This window comes from Pangasianodon hypophthalmus, chromosome 2 (assembly GCF_027358585.1).
Source record: "Pangasianodon hypophthalmus isolate fPanHyp1 chromosome 2, fPanHyp1.pri, whole genome shotgun sequence".
In the NCBI taxonomy this organism is placed as follows: Eukaryota; Metazoa; Chordata; class Actinopteri; order Siluriformes; family Pangasiidae; genus Pangasianodon; species Pangasianodon hypophthalmus.
The window spans coordinates 35,386,438-35,407,659 of record NC_069711.1 but is presented as its reverse complement, the minus strand read 5'-3'; the positions used below and the strand labels follow the sequence as shown (position 1 = coordinate 35,407,659).

The following is a 21,222-nucleotide window of genomic DNA, read 5'->3' as shown; positions in this document are numbered from 1 at the left end:
ACACATACACACTGAGGTGAGTTTAAACACACACACACACACACACACTTTACCTCAGAGGTGTTTCCTCACATCACACCTCTGTGCCAGTTTGCGGGTAAATCTCAGTGCTCTGTGTTTCACAGCTCTCACAGCTCCGAGTCTCTCACAGCACCGAGTCTCTCACAGCACCGAGTCTCTCACAGCTCCGATAAACAGTCTGCTGATAAACATGATGTTCTTATTACACTTAATAAATACTTTAAACAGAGTCGCTTTGTACCTGCGCGCGCACCTGAGCTTCATAATTAGTGCACGCGCTCGAGGTTTAATTACATGCGCAGGAATGTTAATGTCTTTAACTCGTGTTTAACATCAAGTAAAGCTTTACTATAAAGCTGTGTGTGTGTATAGCAGTGTTTGTGTGTGTGTGTGTGTGTGTATAGCAGTGTTTGTGTGTGTGTGTGTGTGTGTGTGTATAGCAGTGTTTGTGTGCGGGTGTGTGGAGCAGAGAGTGTGTGTGTGGAGCAGAGTGTGTGTGTGTGTGTATATGTATATAGCAGTGTTTGTGTGCGGGTGTGTGGAGCAGAGTGTGTGTGTGTGTGGAGCAGAGTGTGTGTGTGTGTGTGTGTGTGTGTGGAGCAGAGTGTGTGTGTGTGTGTGTGGAGCAGAGTGTGTGTGTGTGTGTGTGGAGCAGAGTGTGTGTGTGTGTGGAGCAGAGTGTGTGTGTGTGTGTGTGGAGCAGAGTGTGTGTGTGTGTGTGTGGAGCAGAGTGTGTGTGTGTGTGTGTGGAGCAGAGTGTGTGTGTGTGGAGCAGAGTGTGTGTGTGTGGAGCAGAGTGTGTGTGTGTGTGTGTTGCAGTGTGCTGAATGTTCATGTATGAAGTGTAAAATTCTCTCCCATTATCACTTTTTTGTGTAGTTTTTGTGTAGTATTGTAGGTTTTGTGTAGGTTTTTGTGGTGTTGTGCAGGTGTGTTCATTTGTGTAGCTTTGTCACTGTAGTGTATAGTTGTGTGTCCTGTTTCCGCTGTGTCCTTTCCTGGCAGCTGTGTGATGAGCTGTGCTCAGACTGAGACATGGCACAGTGTGTGTGTGTGTGTGTGTGTGTGTGTGTGTGTGTGTGTGTGTGTGTGTGTTTATATGAGCAGTGTGTTTAGAGGTTTATGCTAATCAGGTGACATCACGCTTATTAATGATGAGGAAATGTTTATTCATAAGCAGCGCTGGTTAGTTACAGACCGTATAAACTATACAGATGAATGAACATGTGTGTATAAAAATAAGTGTGTGTGTGTGTGTGTGTGTGTGATTAATACATTACACTGTGTTTGTGTTTTCATATTTGTGCAAACACAAAACACTGACCTGGGAGCAGTAATAAAAACAGCAATAACTGAAATAATAATAATAATAATAATAATCACTCACATAGAGGTGTTTCTTCTTGTCATTCTTCAGTTTACAGTTTATATAAACGCACATTTGTGTAAACGAGTGTGTGTGTGTGTGTGTGTGTGTGTGTGTGTGTGTGTGTGTGTTCATCAGCACTGTATACAGCGGCGTGTCGTTTCCACGCAGCTCTCTGAGGGAAACACACACTGCTGTTTAAACTGATTTACTGTCGCTGAGAGTCGCTGTGTTTAATCACAGAGAGAGGGGTAGAGAACACACACGCCATACACACACGCCACACACACGTTACACACACACACACACACGCCATACACACACGCCATACACACACGCCATACACACACACGCCACACACACACGCCACACACACACGCCATACACACGCCACACTCTCTCACACACACACACGCCATACACACACCATACACACGCCACGCTCTGACACACACACACGCGCCATACACACGCCACACACACACGCCACACTCACACCACACACACACACACACACACACGCCATACACACACGCCATACACACACGCCATACACACACGCCACACACACACACGCCATACACACGCCACACTCTCTCACACACACACACGCCATACACACACCATACACACGCCACGCTCTGACACACACACACACACACACGCGCCATACACACACCATACACACGCCACACACACACACACACACACACGCCATACACACACCATACACACGCCACACTCTCTCACACACACACCATACACACGCCACGCTCTCTGACACACACACCACCACACACACGCCATACACACACCATACACACGCCACGCTCTGACACACACACACACACACGCGCGCCATACACACACCATACACACGCCACACTCTCTCTCACACACACACACACACACACACACACGCCATACACACACCATACACACGCCACGCTCTCTCACACACACACGCCATACACACACCATACACACGCCACGCTCTCTGACACACACACACCACCACACACACGCCATACACACACCATACACACGCCACGCTCTCTCTCTCTCACACACACACACACACACACACACACGCGCCATACACACACCATACACACGCCACGCTCTCTCACACACACACACACCACCACACACATACTCGCCATACACACACCATACACACGCCACACTCTCACACCACACACACGCCACCACACACACGCCACACACATGCCACTCTCACACACTCTTCCACACACACACGCGCGCCACGCTCTCACACACACTCTCACAACACACACCACTCTCACACACGCCACGCTCTCACACACACACGCCACACTTTCACAAGACACACACCACTCTCTCACACACTCTCACAAGACACACACTCACACTCACCACTCTCTCACTCACACTCTCACAACACACACCTCTCACACTCACCACTCTCTCACTCACACTCTCACAAGACACACCTCTCACACTCACCACTCTCTCACTCACACTCTCACAACACACACCTCTCACACTCACCACTCTCTCACTCACACTCTCACAACACACACCTCTCACACTCACCACTCTCTCACTCACACTCTCACAACACACACCTCTCACACTCACCACTCTCTCACTCACACTCTCACAACACACACCTCTCACACTCACCACTCTCTCGCACACACACTCTCACAACACACACACACTCACACACAACCACAAACACACACATATAAATATACACACATACATCCCAAGACTCAGCTCCTTCAGGATACACACACACACACACACACACACACACTCTGACATTCGCGCACACACACACACACACACACACACACACACACACACCCTGAGATTCAGCTCCCTCAGGGAAGACATTTAACACACACACGTTTGAACTCGTCCGTCCCTTAAAGTCAGTCTTTTCTCTCAGAAGGTGTGTATTAGCAGCGGAGTGAGTTTAACCCTTTCTGTCCCGCTCAGCCTCCTCATGCGCACTATCTAGTGCACTACGTAGTTCACGTGCAGTTCTGCAGGGTTCTGGAGCTCAGAACATCACAAAAAAAAAGTATTTTTTCAGAAACTAACTTTTCGCGATTACCGTAATTTGTGTAATGATGTCACTTCCTGTTTGGGTTGTTTCTGTAAAGATTTTAACGTATAGCAGATTGTGAGCTGCTTTTTTTTTTTTTTTTTTTTTTTTTTTTTTTTTAAAAAGAAAGTTAGCCAAGATGGTAGAATATAATATTTATAAAATGCTAATCTAGGCATGCTAGCCTTCGTTAAGCGCTTTGGCTAGCTGATGATGGCTAGCTTGGTGTGTTTTGATAGTAAAGTGCTAATCTTGGGTGCTGTAGTTGGTGTAGTTGGTTAATTGGTGCGTTCTAGTGATTTCGCCAAACTAGCTACTCCTAAATTAGCATCATTGGTACTTTTTTTAATTTACTTCATGCTAATGCTAATATTCTTTTACTTCTTAAAGCATTCCATCCTGAATACTGCGTCTGTAACGACACTAATTCACAGGAAGTTTTACAATTTACTTCCTCACAGTTATGTGCACATTATTGCCCTGTGTGTGTGTGTGTGTGTGTGTGTGTGTGTGTGTGTGGGGTGTATTGTAATAATTTCACCACATCCGTTTAGATGGCTTGAAGCAACTTCCTGTTTGTCCTTTACACCCTTATTAGTCTGTCCCAAATGCTAATTCATCTTGTTTTTGTTGCTCTGTCACAATCACTCACACACACACACACACACACACACACACACACACTTCTGTTCTAGCGGATTACCCATCATGCACCGTGGTTTACACTCAAATGAGTGTGTAACGAACTTTAAAATTAAAACTCCGTTATCTGGAACGCATCATGTGTGTCAGGATGTGTAGTGCTAATCTTCTATGCTAACTGCTAATTAGCCTGTTAGCTAATAAGCTATTGTAGCTAGCAGCTCTTGCACAACGTCCTCTCAAAAAAAAAAAGATTGTTTAATGCTTCCTGAAGAGAGAGAGAGACAGAATAAAATCTAAAAAGCATCTTTTGCTAGTTTAAACAGGACTGTAGTGTTTAGTGTAGCTGAACCTCTTGCCCACACACACACACACACACACACACACACACACACACACATTCTACACATTCTACACAGAGGATGTGTGTGTGTGTGTGTGTGTGTGTGTCCTGGGTGTGGTGTACAATTAGAGTTTTTCTCTCTTTCTGTCCGGACTTGCCCAGGAATTTTTCACCGGGGCGTAAATACTTTTAAGTCTCGCTCCTGATCTCGGCTGTGTATCTGAGACGCAGCCTTTAGATCAGCTGTAGATGTCGTATATCACAAATAATACAAATAATGTTTTTATTTAAATATCTTTTATTTATAAGATTATTATTTGCACTGTTTGCTATAGATGATGCTGTTACTATTCAAATAAAAACTTTATAAATAAATTTGCATAATACAAGAACAAAAAAACATCCAGAATCGTTCACAAAGTTGAAACAAATCAAGCTTTTATTATTATTTTTTTTTTTGCCAGCGCTAATGGGAGTGTGTGGAATTTAAGTGTAATTTAACCCTTTGTGTCCCAGATCACATGTTCCTGAGTTTAAAGCTCCACCAGAACTGGCGCTTTATTGTGTTTATTGTTATGTAATATTTTATATCCTGAGTGTGTAGTGCACTTTGGTGTGGTTTGGGACGTGGTTGTGTTTGGGTATTTAAAGTGTGTGTGAGTACGTTGTTTAAGTGTGTGACGAGTGTGTGTGTGTGTGTGTGAGAGGAGTGTGTGTGTGTGAGAGGAGTGTGTGTGTGTGTGAGAGGAGTGTGTGTGTGTGTGAGAGGAGTGTGTGTGTGTGTGTGTGAGAGGAGTGTGTGTGTGTGTGTGAGAGGAGTGTGTGTGTGTGTGTGAGAGGAGTGTGTGTGTGTGTGTGAGAGGAGTGTGTGTGTGTGTGTGAGAGGAGTGTGTGTGTGTGTGTGAGAGGAGTGTGTGTGTGTGTGTGAGAGGAGTGTGTGTGTGTGTGAGAGGAGTGTGTGTGTGTGTGTGAGAGGAGTGTGTGTGTGTGTGTGAGAGGAGTGTGTGTGTGTGTGTGAGAGGAGTGTGTGAGAGGAGTGTGTGTGAGAGGAGTGTGTGTGAGAGGAGTGTGTGTGAGAGGAGTGTGTGTGAGAGGAGTGTGTGTGAGAGGAGTGTGTGTGAGAGGAGTGTGAGTGTGTGAGTGTGAGAGGAGTGTGTGTGTGTGAGTGTGAGAGGAGTGTGTGTGTGTGTGAGTGTGAGAGGAGTGTGTGTGTGTGTGAGTGTGAGAGGAGTGTGTGTGTGTGTGAGTGTGAGAGGAGTGTGTGTGTGTGTGTGTGTGAGAGGAGTGTGTGTGTGTGTGTGTGTGTGTGAGAGGAGTGTGTGTGTGTGTGTGTGTGTGTGTGAGAGGAGTGTGTGTGTGTGAGAGGAGTGTGTGTGTGTGAGAGGAGTGTGTGTGTGTGAGAGGAGTGTGTGTGTGTGAGAGGAGTGTGTGTGTGTGAGAGGAGTGTGTGAGAGGAGTGTGTGAGAGGGAGAGGAGTGTGTGAGAGTGAGAGACGAGTGTGAGAGACGAGTGTGAGAGACGAGTGTGAGAGACGAGTGTGAGAGACGAGTGTGAGAGACGAGTGTGAGAGACGAGTGTGAGAGACGAGTGTGAGAGACGAGTGTGAGAGACGAGTGTGAGAGACGAGTGTGAGAGACGAGTGTGAGAGACGAGTGTGAGTGTGTGACGAGAGTTAAAGTCTTTAAACCGTGTCGTTATTCCTCGCTGTGTTTAGCCGAAACTCAGCATCAGCACATTCAGGAATAAGGCTCCTCCCACTACCCCGATGACCAATCGGAGGCCGTTGAGGTTTACGGCGTACGTGTGAGTGGCGTGTGGTTTAGGACGTAGCCACGGCGTGCTTGTGAACGATGCCGTGTGTGTGAATGAAACTGATCTGACTGTGTGTCCTTCTGTCCTCGTGTCTCAGGCATCATGTCGGACGCAGAGCGCTTCCTGTACGGCGACCGCAGCGCCATCGCCGACCCCCTGGCTCAGGCCGACTGGGCCTCCAAAAAGCTCGTCTGGGTTCCGTCTGAGAAACTGGGCTTCGAGTCGGGCTCGCTTAAAGAGGAGACGGGCGACGAGTGCGTCGTGGAGCTCACCGACTCCGGGAAGAAGATCAAAGTGAACAAAGACGACATCCAGAAGATGAACCCGCCCAAGTTCAGCAAGGTGGAGGACATGGCCGAGCTCACCTGCCTCAACGAGGCCTCGGTTCTCCACAACCTGAAGGACAGATACTACTCCGGACTCATCTACGTAAGTGTGCCTTCAATCTCTCACACACTCGCGACAGGCAGGTGACATACAGACACTATGAGCATGATATGCAGGTATGTAGGCTATATGCAGACGCTATGAGATTGATATGAGCATGCTATGCAGACAGGTACCTGTACTTGTTTTCTTAATTGTCAATGGTGAACTTTTGACAGGAAAAATTGTGTGTGTGTGTGTGTGTGTGTGTGTGTGTGTGTGTGTGTGTGTGTGTGTGTGTGTGTGTGTGTGTGTGTAGACGTACTCGGGGCTGTTCTGTGTGGTCATTAACCCGTATAAACACCTGCCCATCTACTCGGAGGAGATTGTGGACATGTACAGGGGAAAGAAGAGACACGAGATGCCTCCACACATCTACGCCATTACAGACACCGCGTACCGGAGCATGATGCAGGGTAACACACACACACACACACACACACACACACACACACACACACACACACACACACACACTGCACGTTTCCACTGCTGGTCTGGAGCAGGACGCTGGTGACCCCCAGGGGCTTCGGGTCAGCATCAGTTTGTTGCCGTGACAACGTTGTATTTCTATAGACAGCGTTTAGCAGATGTGTTTATCCAGATTGGCTTTCAGAAGTGTTTTATATCCTCATGCTGATAGACAGATCAATAAAAACCCAAGTTCATCTCTTACTCGTCTCTCCATCCTGCAGATCGTGAGGATCAGTCCATCCTGTGCACGTAAGCGTCACTTCCTCTTAAACGTTCAACAACATCTAAAAGTTTAAATAATGAAGTTACGTGATGTAGAGGACGTTCTGTTGTGTCTCAGCGCTGCTCTGATTAAATAAAGCTTAAATATATAAAATATAAATGTGTGATGTAACAGATTTTGTGTCTTTTCTTCCTCTCAGAGGCGAATCCGGAGCTGGAAAAACAGAAAACACAAAGAAAGTGATTCAGTATTTGGCGTTCATCGCCTCGTCCACTAAAACCAAAAAAGACCCAGTTGAGTTTTTCTTCCTTTTCTTTCATTTCTGCTCCTGATTATTGAGATTTCAGTTGTGTGTGTGTGTGTGTGTGTGTGTGTGTGTGTGTGTGTGTGTGTGTGTGTGTGTGTGTATATGTGTATGTGTGTGTGTGTATATGTGTATGTGTATGTGTGTGTATGTGTATGTGTGTGTGTATGTGTGTGTGTGTATGTGTGTGTGTGGATCCAGTGAAGTTATATCGACTGTGAGGAATTGGAATATCAGTGTTTTTACTCAGACACAGGTACAGAGATGTGTGAAAAAATGAAAAGGAGAATTATTTTACAGCATTGTGTTGCTTTTCTTCAGGTTGTGTAGTACGCTGTGGGTCAGTGCAATTAACATTAAATACTTTTATTTGTCTTTTACTTTTATTCTGTGTTCATTATGTTTTCTCTTTTTCCTCTCCAGAGCAGCAGCAGTTTGTCACATGTAAGTTTTTCCCTCTTCTCTTCCTCTCATCCACATTTTTATCTCCATCGTTCAAATGCTTTTTTCAGTAACGATTGTTGTTTGTCCACTAGGGGGAGCTGGAGAAGCAGCTGCTGCAGGCTAACCCCATCCTGGAGGCGTTCGGTAACGCCAAGACGGTGAAAAACGACAACTCGTCACGCTTCGTAAGTTTTATTCTCAATGATTGCTCCAGATTTGATTGAGGTTTACGTTATTAGTCTGATGTTTGGGTTAATGTAGCTGTTATTGGATGAAATTTTTACGGACATAAAAATGAGCAAATCAGCAGGTTGAATAATTATCTTCTGTGATTAGTCGAGTTCAGTCACAGCGCACCATAAACACAAGACTGCGATGATAAATATTAAAATAAATAATTCCTCCACCTGTAGCCAAGATTTAAGAGATTATCTACAGTGTAATAATGTTGATTTTATTGAATAAATGATTACTGGCACAGAGCTAACAAAAACAAAATGGTGTCTGATAATTTATTGCAAGTTCATTACTTTTATACGCCATATAATAAAATCCTTTACGTAAAACAGTTACGGTTGTGTGCAGCAGTAAAATATTATTAACCCTGTAGTAATAATAATAATAATAATAATAATAATAATAGGAATAATAATGATAATTGAGTTAATTGAGAACCAGTTCTCATTTACAATGGCGACCTGGCCAAGAGGCAGTTGTAGACTCGGAGCATCACTGAGGACGTTGTTCCTGATTTGGAGTGTCATGGGGAAGTGGTGTGTGTGTGTGTGTGTGTGTGTGTGTGTGTGTGTGTGTGTGTGTGTGTGTGTGTGTGTTGATCTAATCTTAGTTTATAACGTTTCCCTCTGCAGGGGAAGTTCATCAGGATTAATTTTGATGTGAACGGCTACATCGTCGGAGCAAACATCGAGACCTGTATCCTACTTACAGATTTATTTACATTAACAGCAGAAATGTGGAGAATCTCTCTCTCTGTCTCTCTCTCTCTCTCTCTCTCTCTGTCTCTCTCTCAATTCAAATGAGTTTATTGGCATGAAGAATTTAGTGTATTGCTAAAGCATTTATATGGGTAAGGAATAAAACCTGAACAGAGAACAAATTATAAGATTAACAAGTGAAAAAAACAAGACAGAACAAAACAAAAAGTACTGTGCGTGTGCGTGCGAGAGAGTTCATCAGCGCATCACTGTTCGGTTGACTCTTCCCTCTTTTTGTGGCAGGCATCGCTGTACCACGCTGCTAGTGAAATGCAGTCTCTTTTTTCCTCCTGTCTCTCTCTCTCTCTCTCTCTCTCTCTCTCTCTCTCTCTCTCTCTGTGTGTGTGTGTGTCCTTGACGAGTGAATCAGACCTGTTGGAGAAGTCTCGTGCTATCAGACAGGCTAAAGAAGAGCGCACCTTCCACATCTTCTACTACCTGCTGTCAGGAGCTGGAGACAAACAGCGCTGTAACTCTCTCTCTCTTTCTTTCTCTATAATAGTCTTTCATAGTTAAGCCTAGATCAGACTCATGTTTGTGTGCCGCACACTCTAGATTAGACCCTATTTTGCACACATGATGTTATGGTAGGGTTAGGGTTTCTTTTTTTGTCCTTAATTTGACCCTTAAACAATTCTCATGCCTTGGATCAGACCCTTAGTAGTCCTTTTCTGCAGCTTAGTTCAGACCCACATTACTCCGTTTATGCTCCAGTTGGACCCTTTTTACGCTGCTGTAGATTAGACACTAGAGTCTGTTTGCACACATCACATCAGAACCTTAATTTGTGCCCTAAACTGGAACAGTTACACACAAACAGACCAAAAAGAGTACAAACTAAGGCAAGAGATGAGTGTTCAAACATTGGACTCTCTTTAGACCATTTTTGTGCCTTAGATCGGACCCTCATTAGACTGTTTGCATGCGCTAGGTCGAGCGATTCAGGCCGTTTTGAACTCCTGTTAAAATATTTTCAGGAATTTTCCATGCTTTAGATCAGACCTTTAATCTCTGGCCCACTTTCCTTGTGTGTACTTTTTCAGTCCCTGTTTTTCGAAAGGTGAACTTTATAAAGCTGAGTGTGTTTTGTTTCTCCTCAAGCTGAGTTGTGCCTGGAGGATTTTGGGAAATATCGCTTCCTGTCCAATGGGAAGGTGACGATTCCAGGACAGCAGGACAGAGATATTTACAGCGAGACCATGGACGCCTTCAGGATCATGAGCATCCCTGAGGACGAGCAGACAGGTGACACGCACACACGCACACACGCACACACACACACACACACACGCACGCACGCACACACACAGATGTGCAACTAAACAGACAGATGTAAAGGAGATAAGGAGAAGGGTGGAGGTGAGACTGAGAGATGAATAGAAAGATGAACAGGTAGATGCTAGTGTGATGCCAGAGGGATGGATGGAGATCTATGTTCATGATTGTTCATATTTTCAGTCTGAAATGTTTCAACAGTTTGTTTCTCTCTCTCTCTCTCTCTCTCTCTCTCTCAGGTTTGTTGAAGGTGGTGTCTGCGGTTCTTCATTTGGGAAACATCATCTTTAAGAAGGAGCGTAACTCCGATCAGGCCTCCATGCCGGATGACACGGGTAACACACTTCATCACCCAGACGCTACGGGTCACGTGTAGTTTCAGCAGAAATCTAATTCCTGATCTCACATCTTCACTTTCTCTCTCAGCTGCACAGAAAGTGTGCCACCTGCTGGGCATGAACGTGACGGACTTTGTGCGTGCCATCCTCTCTCCACGGATCAAAGTGGGCCGTGATTACGTGCAGAAAGCGCAGACGCAGGAACAGGCCGAGTTTGCGGTTGAAGCTTTAGCCAAAGCCACGTATGAAAGATTGTTCCGCTGGCTGGTGGCGCGGATTAATAAAGCTCTGGACAAAACCAAACGCCAGGGAGCCTCCTTCATCGGCATCTTGGACATCGCCGGCTTCGAGATCTTCGAGGTAACTGCGTGTTCGTGTACGGCAGCTTTCAGCGTGTCGACTTATAACTTCTTATTTCAAGACAGGACAAAACACTCTCCAACAGTGATGTCATTATTTATATCTTCATAATATCATATAACTTCTGATTCTGATGTATGGACCTCTCCCTCTCTCTCTCTCTCTCTCTCTCTCTCTCTCTCTCTCTCTCTCTCTGTCCTGCAGTTAAACTCGTTTGAGCAGCTGTGTATTAATTACACTAACGAGAAGCTGCAGCAGCTCTTCAACCACACCATGTTCATCCTGGAGCAGGAGGAGTATCAGCGCGAGGGCATCGAGTGGAGCTTCATCGACTTCGGTCTGGACCTGCAGCCCTGCATCGACCTCATCGAGAGGCCCGTGAGTGCAGCGAGACAAATTTATTTTCATGGAAAACTGACTTGCTTTCCAACGAGGTTCACGTTGAATCTCTCAAGTTTGTAGAGCTTTTCTAAGTGGATATTTTTGCCCTCCCTTCTTCAGGCCGGGCCTCCGGGCGTTCTGGCTCTGCTGGATGAAGAGTGCTGGTTCCCCAAAGCCACAGATAAGACGTTTGTGGAGAAGCTGGTGCAGGAGCAGGGGAACCATCCCAAATTCCAGAAACCAAAGAAGCTCAAAGATGATGTTGACTTCTGCATCATCCACTACGCTGGCAAGGTAAAGATGGAGGGATTGGAAATGGATAGATGAATGGATTGGGGAGTTTTATGGTTGGATGGAAGAGTTAGATGGTGGGGTGGATGGATGGATGGGTTGGAGGGATAGAATGTGTGTTGAATGGATGGATGGATGGATGAAATTGGTGGGATGGAAGAACAAGATGGATGAGCAGATTGTTGGAGGGAATGGACAGTTTGATGGCAGGTTGGATAACGGATCCCTTGTGAATCGATGGTATGTGTTGGATAGAAGGTTCTTCTCTCTCTCTCTCAGGTGGATTATAAAGCAGTTGATTGGTTGATGAAGAACATGGACCCTCTGAATGATAATGTGACAACATTGCTCAATCAATCGTCAGACAAATTTGTATCTGAACTCTGGAAAGATGGTAAGATTTTTATATTTCCAGCTGTTTTTCTGTTTAACACTTCACTCCATTTCAACATCCATTCCATTTCTACATCCGCTTGAGTGAAGGACCTCATGAGCACATCTTACTCTTCTTCTCTTCCTCTCAGTGGACAGAATTGTGGGACTGGATAAAGTTGCAGGAATGGCGGAATCCGCACATGGGGCTTTTAAAACCCGTAAAGGAATGTTCCGGACCGTCGGCCAGCTTTACAAAGAGCAGCTCACCAATCTGATGACCACGCTGAGGAACACCAACCCCAACTTCGTGCGCTGCATCATCCCCAACCACGAGAAGAAGGTACGAGCCAAACACTTTTAAAATAAGAGACCTACTAATGTGAGGAAACTCTGCAGACTTGCTTAGTGCGAGTCTGTAACGTACAGGCTGAAGCCCTGAGAAGAAGCTTCAGTATTTTACAAAGTCTGATGATGAATCTGAACTACTCTCTCTCTCTCGCCCAGGCCGGGAAACTGGATCCTCACCTGGTCCTGGATCAGTTGAAGTGTAACGGTGTGTTGGAGGGAATCAGGATCTGCAGACAGGGCTTCCCCAACCGCATCATCTTCCAGGAGTTCAGACAGAGGTGTATACACACACACACACACACACACACACACACACACACCTACAGAGATAAATATATATAGACATACACACATTTACACACTTCTACACACACCTATTCACACACTTACACACACACACTCAATGATTTACAATGTCCTTTTATTTATTAGTTCTTTAACACATTATTCACACTGTGCACTGATTGTCCTTTCTAAGAGGTTAATGATTAATAAGCACTGAATTATTTTATTTATATTACTTAATTATATTATTATTATTATTATTATTAGTTGTTTAATTACAGAACCTGAATATTTTTAGTGCCTGATAGACTTACACGTGTTCAGACTCTGTCACTCTTTTAATTCTTCTTTTCTTCCAGATACGAGCTGCTCACTCCGAATGCGATCCCTAAAGGCTTCATGGATGGCAAACAGGCCTGTGTGCTGATGGTACGTTTAATTAACAATAAAGTCGTAAAGTGTTCCAGCGGTTTTGGACTGAATGTTGGACAATCTTGACGTGAGCTCTAATGTTCCGGCCTGAGTGAGTTTATCAAAATCATCGATTTAATTCCTGTTCGTTCTTCTTTCCTCAGATTAAAGCTCTGGAGTTGGACTCTAATCTGTACCGGATCGGACAAAGTAAAGTGTTTTTCCGTGCCGGAGTTCTGGCTCACCTGGAGGAGGAGCGCGACATTAAAATCACGGACGTCATCCTCAAGTTCCAGGCCTGGTGTCGCGGCTATGTCGCCCGCAAGTAAGAGTTTATTTTACACACATTTATTTTTAGCATTAATTTATTTCATTTATCATTAAATTTTTTGTTCATTCATTTATTTTATGTAAGATTAATTAGGCTTTAGCTTCTTATTGTTGAATATTAAAGGCCATAATAATACTGTACTGTGCAGCTAAATTAAGTGTGTGTGCGTGTGTGTGTGTGTGCGTGTGTCTGCAGGGCATTTGCTAAGCGTCAGCAGCAGCTCACGGCGATGCGAGTGATCCAGAGGAACTGTGCTGCTTATCTGAAGCTGAGGAACTGGCAGTGGTGGAGACTCTTCACTAAGGTCAGCTTTACCTCCACACGTGTGTGTGTGTGTGTGTGTGTGTGTGTGTGTGTGTGTGTGTGTGTGTGTACTAGTGACTAGAAGGTTCCTGGACCGTCAGTGCCACTAATAGACCCTTTGTAAGACATTATTATTATTATTATTATTAAGGCCCTGAAACCTCCGCATTAATAACCGTGTGTGTGTGTGTGTGTGTGTGTGTGTGTGTGTGTGTGTGTATACAGGTGAAGCCTCTGCTCCAGGTGACACGTCAGGAGGAGGAAATGCAGGCGAAAGAGGAGGAGCTGGAGAAAGTGAAGGAGAAACAGCAGCAGTTTGAACAACAGTTACAAGACTACGAGACCAAACAGCAGCAGGTTTAAAAAAAACAAAACAAAAAAACCCACAAAAATATTTTCTTTATTAAAACGTGAGTGTGTGTTATGAATGAAATCTGTGACCTGTTCTGGTTTGTTCTGTCTCCGTGTCCCTCAGCTGAACGCGGAGAAGCAGGCTCTACAGGAGCAGCTGCAGGCGGAGACGGAGCTGTGTGCCGAGGCGGAGGAGATGAGAGCTCGACTGGCGGCTCGGCAGCAGGAGCTGGAGGAGATCCTACACGACCTGGAGAGCCGTGTGGAGGAGGAGGAGGAGCGTGTCACTCAATTGCAGAACGAGAAGAAGAAGATGCAGCAGAACATCACGGTGAGATGGAGCTCACAGGGTCTTGTGATCGTGTATATCGAGATTGTGATGATGCATCAGTACTCAAACAGTGTGGTTTATTTATCTGAAGTTTGAAGAACAAATCGCAGGAGAAGGTTGATCCTGATTATGATCATAACCATGCGTTTGGTGTGTTTTCAGGATTTGGAGCAGCAGCTGGATGAGGAGGAAGCGGCACGGCAGAAACTGCAGCTGGAGAAAGTCACCACAGACGCCAAACTGAAGAAGCTGGAGGAGGACGTCATGGTGCTGGACGACCAGAACGCCAAACTCAGCAAGGTTCTCCTAAATAATAACTATCACAACATACACGAATACTGAATGTGTTTTCAATCCTATTAAACCTAAAATACAATGCTAACAGACATCACACACACACACACACACACACACACACACGGATAAGTACAGAGGTTTACAGCAGTTTCAGATCGACTTGTGGACTTTGCTACTGTTTAAGATGGTCAGTAAAGCTGGACTGCTTTGTAGTGATCAATATGGCAACACTTAATTTAGCAATTAGTCTCAAAGTGTGTGTGTGTGTGTGTGTGTGTGTGCAGGAGAAGAAGCAGCTGGAGGACAGGGTCTCAGAGTTCAGCTCTAACCTGGCTGAGGAGGAGGAGAAATCGAAGAGTTTACAGAAACTCAAAAACAAACATGAGGCCATGATCACAGACCTGGAGGGTGAGAAGAGCACTGACCTCTGATCCTCCTGATCTCACTGGAGAGAAATAACTGATGGAATAAAGTGCGATTATTTACGTCTCTCTCTCTCTCTCTCTCTCTGCAGACCGTCTGAAGAAGGAAGAAAAGACTCGACAGGAACTGGAGAAGAACCGAAGGAAGTTGGAAAGTGACTTCACCGAGCTCAACGATAACATCGCTGATCTTCAGGCTCAGATCGCTGAACTTCGGGCACAGCTCGCCAAAAAAGAGGAGGAGCTACAGGCCGCACTGGCCAGGTGCAGTGACTCCTGATTGGCTGGATTCAGTCACACCTTTAATTGTGCAGATTTATTTTGCTTTCCCAGTATTTTAATTCTAAGATTTTTGTTTTTCTTCACTCTGCTAGTTAGCTAAGTGAGTCTCCTCGTGTTCCTCTGTGTCGCCCCCTACAGGATAGAGCAGGAAACGTCCCTGAAGAACGCAGCGCAAAAGAGAGTGAGGGAACTGGAGGCTCAGGTTACGGAACTTCAGGAGGATCTGGAACTGGAGAGAGCGGCGAGAAATAAAGCTGAAAAACAAAGACGGGATCTGGGCGAGGAACTGGAGGCACTAAAGAGCGAGCTGGAGGACACGCTGGACTCGACCGCGGCTCAGCAGGAGCTCAGGTACAGACACGCTAATCACAGCATCTCTATAAGTCATGAATAAAGGACAGAACTGTAAGCGTCTCCATCTGCGGAGTTACTGTAAAATAAACACTGTGTGGGATTAAAACGTGTGTGTGTGTGTGCGCGCTGTTCACACAGAGCTAAACGGGAATCAGAGGTGGCTCAGTTAAAGAAAACTCTGGAGGATGAAGCTCAGAGTCACGAGCAGCTCCTCACTGAAATGCGGCAGAAACACACACAGGCTTTTGAAGAACTTAATGAGCAACTGGAACAGGCCAAGAGGGTAAAACACACACACACACACACACACACACACACACACACACACACACACACACACACGTGTGGAGAAAACAGAAAAGAAAAACTGTTTCTGTCTGTTCTTTTTCTCCATCTATCTTCTCTTTGTCTGTATCTCTCTCTCTCTGTCCGTCCCTCACTCTGTCTCTTTCTTTGTGTCCCTTTCTGTCTCTCTCCATCTCTTTGACTCTGTCTTTCGATTTATCTCTCCCTCTGTCTGTCTCTCTCTCCATCTCTTTACTCTGTCTCCCTCTCGCTCTATCTGTCCTCCAGAACAAGGCGTCGGTGGAGAAAGCTAAACACGCTCTGGAGAGTGAGCGCAATGAGCTGCAGATCGAGCTCCAGTCCGTCACTCAGAGTAAAAACGATTCTGAACATCGCAGGAAAAAAGCCGAAGCTCAGCTGCAGGAGCTCCAACTGAAACACAGCGAGAGCGAGAAACAGAAGAAGGAAATGGCCGACAAAATGAGCAAAATGCAGGTCATTAACCTGATGATGATGATGATGATGATGATGCGTTAAATAAACGTTTTGTACTATAACTATAACCCTTACAGCGTGTAGCTCACGCTCGGGGTCTTTACGCTTAATTCATCTCTGTTCAGGTGGAGCTGGAGGGTCTGAGCAGCACTCTGTCTGAAGTGGAGAGTAAATCCATCAAAGCAAGTAAAGACTGCTCATCTGTGGAGTCTCAGCTTCAGGATACACAGGTAACACACACACACACACACACACACACACACAGTCAGAAATAGTCAGATTGTTAACATTATTCTAAAACATTACACTAAATATTTAAAAACATATTAAATCTGATTAATAAAAGTCTGTTATGTTTGTGCTCCTGTGACTGTGATGGACTGAGCAGTGAAATGCAGGATCAGGACTTCATCATCCTGGCATCAGAAAATAAAAGATTTAGCAAATAATTTTGTTTTTTTTGTTTGTTTTCAGGGTTTGCTGCAGGAGGAGACGCGTCAGAAACTGGCTCTGAACACACGGCTGCGTCAGCTGGAGGACGAACAGAACCGACTGAAGGAGCTTCTGGAGGAGGAAGAGGAGGGAAAGAAGGGTGTAGAGAAACAGCTTCACTCCTGTCAGACGCAGGTAACGTTTCAGTCCTGACTTCAATCACACTTCTCTTTAACCCCACGCCCTGACCTTTAACCCATGTGCCACCATTTTTTGACCCCTGCATCCCGTCTTCCCCTCACCCTGTTTTTTTTCTTCTTAGTTATCGGAGTTGAGGAAGAAAATAGAACAGGAAGCGGCGACTCTGGAGACTTCAGAAGAAGGAAAGAAGAAGCTGCAGAGAGAGATGGAGAACCTGAAACAGTGTCTGGAAGAGAAGTCCTCCGCCTACGACAAGCTGGAGAAGACGAAGGTGCGGCTGCAGCGGGAGCTTGACGACATGCTGGTGGGTCAGGATCAACTGCGGCAGATCGTCCAGGAGCTCGAGAGGAAGCAGAAGAAATTCGACCAGGTACAGAATGTTCTTACTCGAATGAATCCTCCATCTGATCGACCGAGAGTGTTCAGATACTTACCCCCGTGTGTGTGTGTGTGTGTGTGTGTGTGTGTGTGTGTGTGTGTGTGTGTGTGTGTGTGTGTGTGTGTGTGTGTGTGTGTGTGTGTGTGTGTGTGTAGATGCTAGCCGAGGAGAAGAGTATTTCAGCTCGTCATGGTGAGGAGCGAGACCGAGCAGAAGCTGAGGCTCGTGAGAAGGAGACGAAGGCTCTGACTCTGGCTCGGGAGCTGGAGGCTCTACAGGAGCAGCGTAACGAGCTGGAACGAGCCAATAAACTCCTCAAAACCGAGATGGAGGACCTCGTGTCTTCTAAAGACGATGTTGGCAAGAGCGTACGTACGACTCCTTATAACATTAACACCATTTTACTTCTAATCAAAACTTTTATACCGGTTACATCTGGTTTTATTCCTCTGTCACAGAGTGGTGGACGCTTTACACTTTCAGGTTGTTCATCCATCCATCTGTCTGTCCGTCTTGTTAGTGCGATATCTCCAGAGCGGGTGGTTTAACGTTTGTAAGATTTATATGCAATTATAAAGATTTTGGAAGAGATCCAAACAGGGTCACAAGGTCACAGCAAGGTCAAATGTCTGACAGTTTTTCTTCAGTAGCTTTTTTCCTGTTTGAGGTATTTTAAGGGGATTTCTGGAATACAAACTAGGTACGAGAAGGACTAGCCTCAGTGGCGGAGGTGTCCCTGTTAACGAGTTCCACTTGTTTTGTAATAATCTGAGAATAATGTAGGAGCATCTTTAATAAAGACACTTGAATTATTCGCATTGTTGTTGCTCTAATGTATCTTTAGTGTTGTTTTTTTTAGTCAGGTCTCACTTGATAAGGTTTTTACTGTAATACCCTACTCAGTAAAATAGTAACAATGATTTTTAATTTGATTTATAATGCAGATTTCTCATTGTGTTTTATGTTCATTACTACTGCATGAAGAAAATAAAGCATGAAAGGGGAGTATAGTAAATACAGGTGTGTACAGGTGTGCTGATGTGAGGTGTGTGTTCAGGTCCACGAGCTGGAGCGTGCTAAGCGAGCGATGGAGCAGCAGTTGGAGGAGATGAAGCTGCAGGTGGAGGAGATGGAGGACGAGCTGCAGCTCACTGAAGACGCTAAGCTGCGCTTGGAGGTGAACCTGCAGGCCATGAAGGCGCAGTTCGAGCGAGACCTGCAGGGAAGAGACGAGCTCGGAGAGGAGAAGAGGAAACAGCTGATGAAACAGGTGAGAGGAAGACACCAGTCACATCTGATGTGTGTCTGATCTATCGCTTGTTTATGAAAGTCAGATATGTGCTGCTTGTGCTCCCTGAGAATGCAGTCTTTATTGAGGAGTGTGTGTGTGTGTGTGTGTGTGTGTGTGTGTGTGTGTGTGTGTGTGTGTGTGTGTGTGTGTGTGTGTGTGTGTGTGTAGGTGCGTGAGATGGAGGCAGAGCTGGAGGATGAGAGGAAGCAGAGAGCTCTGGCCATAGCAGCGAAGAAGAAGCTGGAGCTCGACCTGTCAGACCTGGAGGCTCAAATGGACCAGGCTGTTAAAGCTCGAGATGAAGCACTGAGACAGCTGAAGAAACTACAGGTAACACACACACACACACACACACACACACACACACACACACACACACACACAGTCTTATCACCAAAGGGCTGGTGTGGCACATACTTCCTACAAATTACTCATGTCTTATTATAGTGTGTGTGTGTGTGTGTGTGTGTGTGTGTGTGTGTGTGTGTGTGTGTGTGTGTGTGTGTGTGTGTGTGTGTGTGTGTGTGTGTGTGTATAGGCTCAGGTAAAGGATCAGTTGCGGGATGTAGATGAGCTCAGAGCGGCGAGAGACGCAGCACTCAACAGCGCCAAAGAGACTGAACGCAAACTCAAGAGTCTGGAGGCTGAAAACATGCAGTTACATGAGGTCTGTCTGTCTCTCGGTGTGTGTGTGTGTGTGTGTGTGTGTGTGTGTGTCCCTCTGTGTTTGCCATCCTTCTGCTTTGCCATCTGTCTTCCTCTCTGTCTCCTTGTTCATGTCCCTCGCTGTCTGTTTTCCTCTTCATCTTGCCGTCCATCTGTCTGTCTCCCTCTCCACCCGCTGTCTGTCTGTCTGTCTGTCTCTCTCATCATGTGTGATTTGGGATGCAGCCCCTGATGGGAGATAATCTTTATTCTCTCTCTCTCTGTCTCTCTCTCTGTCTCTGTCTCTCTCTCTGTAGGATCTGTCTGCAGCTGATCGCAGTAAGAAGCAGATTCAGCAGGAGAGAGACGAGATGCATGATGAAGTGACCAGCTGCAACTCCAAGATGTAAATCTGAGTCTTTAATGTCACTAAAGTGGAACAATCTCTTTATTTTTCTGTTTTGTTTTGTTTTTTTTTCCATACTGTTTTTTTTTCCTTAATTATTTTCTTACATTTTTCTGTCTTCCATTTTTCTCCTCTCTCTTTAGTTAAAACTTTCATGTCTTACTTTTTTTTTTTTTTTTTCTCCTCTATTTTCTCTCTTTCTTTTTGATTGTCTTCTTTCATTTCCAGATATTACACACTGTATGTAGGAAATATGGCCATGTGACTGTAATTTTGTGTGTGTGTGAAGGTCTGCACTGAATGAGGAGAAGAGGAGGTTGGAGGCTCGTATCGCTCAGCTGGAGGAGGAGCTTGATGAAGAACAGTGCAGCATCGAACTTGTTAATGACCAACTGAAGAAAGCAAACATGCAGGTACACACACACACACACACACACACACACAGAGGCTGGGTTTTAATAAAGATGTCTATATTCTGTTTCTTTTTATCTCCATTATTTCTTCTGGAATTGGACACCACAGATTTTTTCATAGCCTTTTGTTGCATGTGTGTGTGTGTTAGATGCTGCTGTTAGTAAAACGTGTGTGTGTGTGTGTGTGTGTGTGTGTGTGTGTGTTCAGGTGGACACTCTGAGCACAGAGCTAGCGGGCGAGCGCAGCGCGGCTCAGAAGAGCGAGACGGCTCGGCAGCAGCTGGAGAGACAGAATAAAGACCTGAAGGCCAAACTGCAGGAGCTCGAAGGCTCCGTCAAATCCAAGTTCAAGTCCACTATCGCCGCCCTGGAGGCCAAAATCCTGCAGCTGGAGGAACAGCTGGAGCAGGAGGCCAAGTACAATTCACACACACACACACACACACACACACACACACACACACACACACACATTCACTATTACTATTATCATTATTATTATTATTATTATTATTATAGTCTGTTATATACACACTGGAGGAGCTTTAATATAATGTAGAACTGATATGACACTTACTGTGTGTGTGTGTGTGTGTGTGTGTGTGTGTGTGTGTGTGTGTGTGTGTGTGTGTGTGTCAGGGATAAACAGCAGAATTCGAAGTTAGTGCGTCGTACGGAGAAGAGACTGAAGGAGGTTCTGCTGCAGGTGGAGGAAGAGAGACGGAACAGTGAGCAGTTTAAAGACCAGGTGAGACGATAAGGACAGGTACGTTATTAGTGACTAATCACAAC

At 45.3% G+C, this 21,222-nt stretch overlaps 1 protein-coding gene across 1 annotated transcript in view; it reads left to right on the top strand.

Annotated features, from left to right (window-relative positions):
• LOC113525577 (myosin-9) overlaps nucleotides 1-21,222 on the top strand; it is a 21,467-nt gene extending 245 nt beyond the window's left edge. Inside the window, exons 2-39 of the mRNA XM_053231590.1 lie at nucleotides 6,380-6,711; nucleotides 6,968-7,124; nucleotides 7,404-7,431; nucleotides 7,605-7,698; nucleotides 8,133-8,153; nucleotides 8,246-8,338; nucleotides 9,023-9,086; nucleotides 9,519-9,617; nucleotides 10,250-10,393; nucleotides 10,663-10,758; nucleotides 10,850-11,121; nucleotides 11,326-11,499; nucleotides 11,623-11,796; nucleotides 12,073-12,187; nucleotides 12,318-12,508; nucleotides 12,673-12,794; nucleotides 13,161-13,230; nucleotides 13,377-13,537; nucleotides 13,739-13,847; nucleotides 14,072-14,203; nucleotides 14,322-14,528; nucleotides 14,691-14,828; nucleotides 15,110-15,233; nucleotides 15,340-15,511; nucleotides 15,668-15,880; nucleotides 16,022-16,166; nucleotides 16,457-16,663; nucleotides 16,789-16,893; nucleotides 17,138-17,290; nucleotides 17,418-17,666; nucleotides 17,831-18,043; nucleotides 18,733-18,945; nucleotides 19,135-19,296; nucleotides 19,505-19,633; nucleotides 19,929-20,017; nucleotides 20,307-20,430; nucleotides 20,639-20,847; nucleotides 21,070-21,222. Of these exons, the coding sequence (XP_053087565.1) occupies nucleotides 6,385-6,711; nucleotides 6,968-7,124; nucleotides 7,404-7,431; nucleotides 7,605-7,698; nucleotides 8,133-8,153; nucleotides 8,246-8,338; nucleotides 9,023-9,086; nucleotides 9,519-9,617; nucleotides 10,250-10,393; nucleotides 10,663-10,758; nucleotides 10,850-11,121; nucleotides 11,326-11,499; nucleotides 11,623-11,796; nucleotides 12,073-12,187; nucleotides 12,318-12,508; nucleotides 12,673-12,794; nucleotides 13,161-13,230; nucleotides 13,377-13,537; nucleotides 13,739-13,847; nucleotides 14,072-14,203; nucleotides 14,322-14,528; nucleotides 14,691-14,828; nucleotides 15,110-15,233; nucleotides 15,340-15,511; nucleotides 15,668-15,880; nucleotides 16,022-16,166; nucleotides 16,457-16,663; nucleotides 16,789-16,893; nucleotides 17,138-17,290; nucleotides 17,418-17,666; nucleotides 17,831-18,043; nucleotides 18,733-18,945; nucleotides 19,135-19,296; nucleotides 19,505-19,633; nucleotides 19,929-20,017; nucleotides 20,307-20,430; nucleotides 20,639-20,847; nucleotides 21,070-21,190 (5,616 nt within the window). The 5' untranslated portion in view covers nucleotides 6,380-6,384 and the 3' untranslated portion in view covers nucleotides 21,191-21,222. The remainder of the gene's footprint in view (nucleotides 1-6,379; nucleotides 6,712-6,967; nucleotides 7,125-7,403; nucleotides 7,432-7,604; nucleotides 7,699-8,132; nucleotides 8,154-8,245; nucleotides 8,339-9,022; nucleotides 9,087-9,518; nucleotides 9,618-10,249; nucleotides 10,394-10,662; nucleotides 10,759-10,849; nucleotides 11,122-11,325; nucleotides 11,500-11,622; nucleotides 11,797-12,072; nucleotides 12,188-12,317; nucleotides 12,509-12,672; nucleotides 12,795-13,160; nucleotides 13,231-13,376; nucleotides 13,538-13,738; nucleotides 13,848-14,071; nucleotides 14,204-14,321; nucleotides 14,529-14,690; nucleotides 14,829-15,109; nucleotides 15,234-15,339; nucleotides 15,512-15,667; nucleotides 15,881-16,021; nucleotides 16,167-16,456; nucleotides 16,664-16,788; nucleotides 16,894-17,137; nucleotides 17,291-17,417; nucleotides 17,667-17,830; nucleotides 18,044-18,732; nucleotides 18,946-19,134; nucleotides 19,297-19,504; nucleotides 19,634-19,928; nucleotides 20,018-20,306; nucleotides 20,431-20,638; nucleotides 20,848-21,069) is intronic.